Source organism: Callithrix jacchus, chromosome 11 (assembly GCF_049354715.1).
Source record: "Callithrix jacchus isolate 240 chromosome 11, calJac240_pri, whole genome shotgun sequence".
NCBI classification, from domain to species: domain Eukaryota; kingdom Metazoa; phylum Chordata; class Mammalia; order Primates; family Cebidae; genus Callithrix; species Callithrix jacchus.
In genome coordinates, this window is record NC_133512.1 from 103529754 (window position 1) to 103531890 (window position 2137).

The window sequence follows — 2137 nt, forward strand, 5'->3', positions numbered from 1 at the left end:
AGGAGTGAGCATATCTATGTACCTTCTATGGGTGTAAAGCACATTTGATCAACAAGGTCTAGTGTGTGTGTAGAGGGTGTTAGGTAAATACGGAGAGTTGAGAATCACTATGCCATGGAATGAAAATCTCTGTCAATTCCTGAAACTAAGCTTGTTACCTGTTTCTGAGATGAGTGTGGAGATAGTGGAAAACCAAGAGAAGTTGAGAGAGAGAGAGAGAGAGAGGAGCAAGAGAACATCAAGATCAAAAGAAAAGAGAAGTAATGAGGGCAATTATTATTCAGCAATTGATATACTTGATGATATTCATCCACTAAAAGACACATTGTGGCATCTAAAAGGGAAATATGAAATTCAATAAAAGGCAACTGCGTAAGTTATATCAGAAGACAAAGCTACCACCTATTTTGTTGGCCCCAGAGCTATTAGTGTACGGCAGATTCAAAAACCTCTAATTCATCCATCACCATCTCTCTTCCTACTTAACTCAGTTATAAATTTACTCACAGTCTTATAAACCCCATTTGGGGTCACAACCATTGAGAATTACTTTCTCTAGCTCTCTAGAAGGCATATGAATTTAGAGCACTCATCATATGCCCCGACGCAGACACCAAAGAGCCTGAGATTGATAAAAGATATGGTGATGTCATATTAATGTGTGCAGCGTCCAACTGAGTCATTAAAGGAGAAGGGATGGAGGAAGACATACAGGCACCCACTCAGCCCTTTCTTTCTAAGCAACTGTAATTGACTAGTCAGATCTGATGGCCTGGCAATGTGCTAGTTTCTTCAGAGCTTCCTTTACCTCTCGGTTTCTTAGGCAATAAATGAAAGGGTTGAGAGCAGGAGTGACAATGGCATAGAAGATGGAAATAATTTTGTTCATATTGAAGGCATGGATGGCTTGAGGTCGAGCATACATGAAAATAGTGGCTGAATAGAAAATGGTGACCACCACAAGGTGGGAGGCACAAGTGGAGAACGCTTTCTGCTTTCCTGTGGGCATGCGTAAGATGGTGGCCAGAATGCATCCGTAGGACAAGACAGTAATAAAGAGTGGGAAGAGGAAGACGACCAGTGCCAGGATAAAGTCCACCAACTCAGCTATGGACATGTCTGTGCAGGAGAGATTAAGTACTGGAGAGATGTCACAGAAGAAGTGGTTGATAATATTGGGACCACAGAAGCTGAGGTGGGAGATGAAATAGATCTTCGCCAAGGAGATGCCAAAGCCAATGGCCCAGGAACCAAGGGCAAGGCGGAGGCAGAGTCCATGGCTCATTACAGTTGGGTAGTGGAGTGGGCGACAGATGGCCACATATCGATCATAGGCCATGGCGGCCAGAAGCACACATTCTGTGCACATGAGTGCAATGAAGAAGTACAGTTGTATCATACAGAGTGTGAAAGAGATGCTGTTGTTCACAGACCAAAAACTAAACAGTAACTTGGGCACGGTCACAGAGATGTACCAGGTCTCTAAGAAGGAGAGGTTGGCCAGGAAGAAGTACATAGGCTTGTGCAGTGCTCGATTTTGCTGCACCAATAGGATGATGATCACGTTTTCAGCCACTGTCAGAATATAGGACACCAGGAACATCAGAAACATGGCTGCCTGCATGCTCAAGCTCCCAGGGAATCCCACCAGAATGAACCTGGTGACCCGTGTCTGGTTCTTCACTTCCATATGGGAGACACAGGGCTTATTTATCCTGGGGAGGAAAAATCATTTGATCAGACTCCATGATCCAGCTATATTTTTCCATTCTTGTCTTCTCTATCAGTAACAGTTATCATTTATTAATACATATTAAAGGTCAGAACATGAATGAGGTATGTGATATACACAACGTAATTTAATTTCCACATAGCTGTGTGTGTGTGTGTGTGTGTGTGTGTGTGTGTGTGTGTGATGATATCTGTTTTGGCCAGGCGCTGTGGCTCATGCCTGTAATCCCTGCATGAACCTGGGTGGCAGAGTTTGCAGTCCGAGATCATGCCATTGTACTCCAGACTGGGGATCAACAGTGAGACTCCATCTCAAAAAAAAAAAAAAGGGAAGGGAGGGGGAGGGAAGGGAAGGGAAGGGAAGGGAAGGGAAGGGAGGGGAGGGGAGGGGAGGGGAGGGGAGGGG

General features: G+C 44.5%; 1 protein-coding gene across 1 annotated transcript; it reads right to left on the minus strand.

Moving 5' to 3' along the window:
- Window positions 1–711: 711 nt before the first annotated feature.
- OR6B1 (olfactory receptor, family 6, subfamily B, member 1) lies at window positions 712–1758 on the minus strand. Its single transcript, NM_001270932.2, is given in 1 exon segment — window positions 712–1758. A coding segment is annotated over 1 exon segment (936 nt). The 5' UTR covers window positions 1691–1758; the 3' UTR covers window positions 712–754.
- Between the last annotated feature and the right edge of the window lie 379 nt (window positions 1759–2137).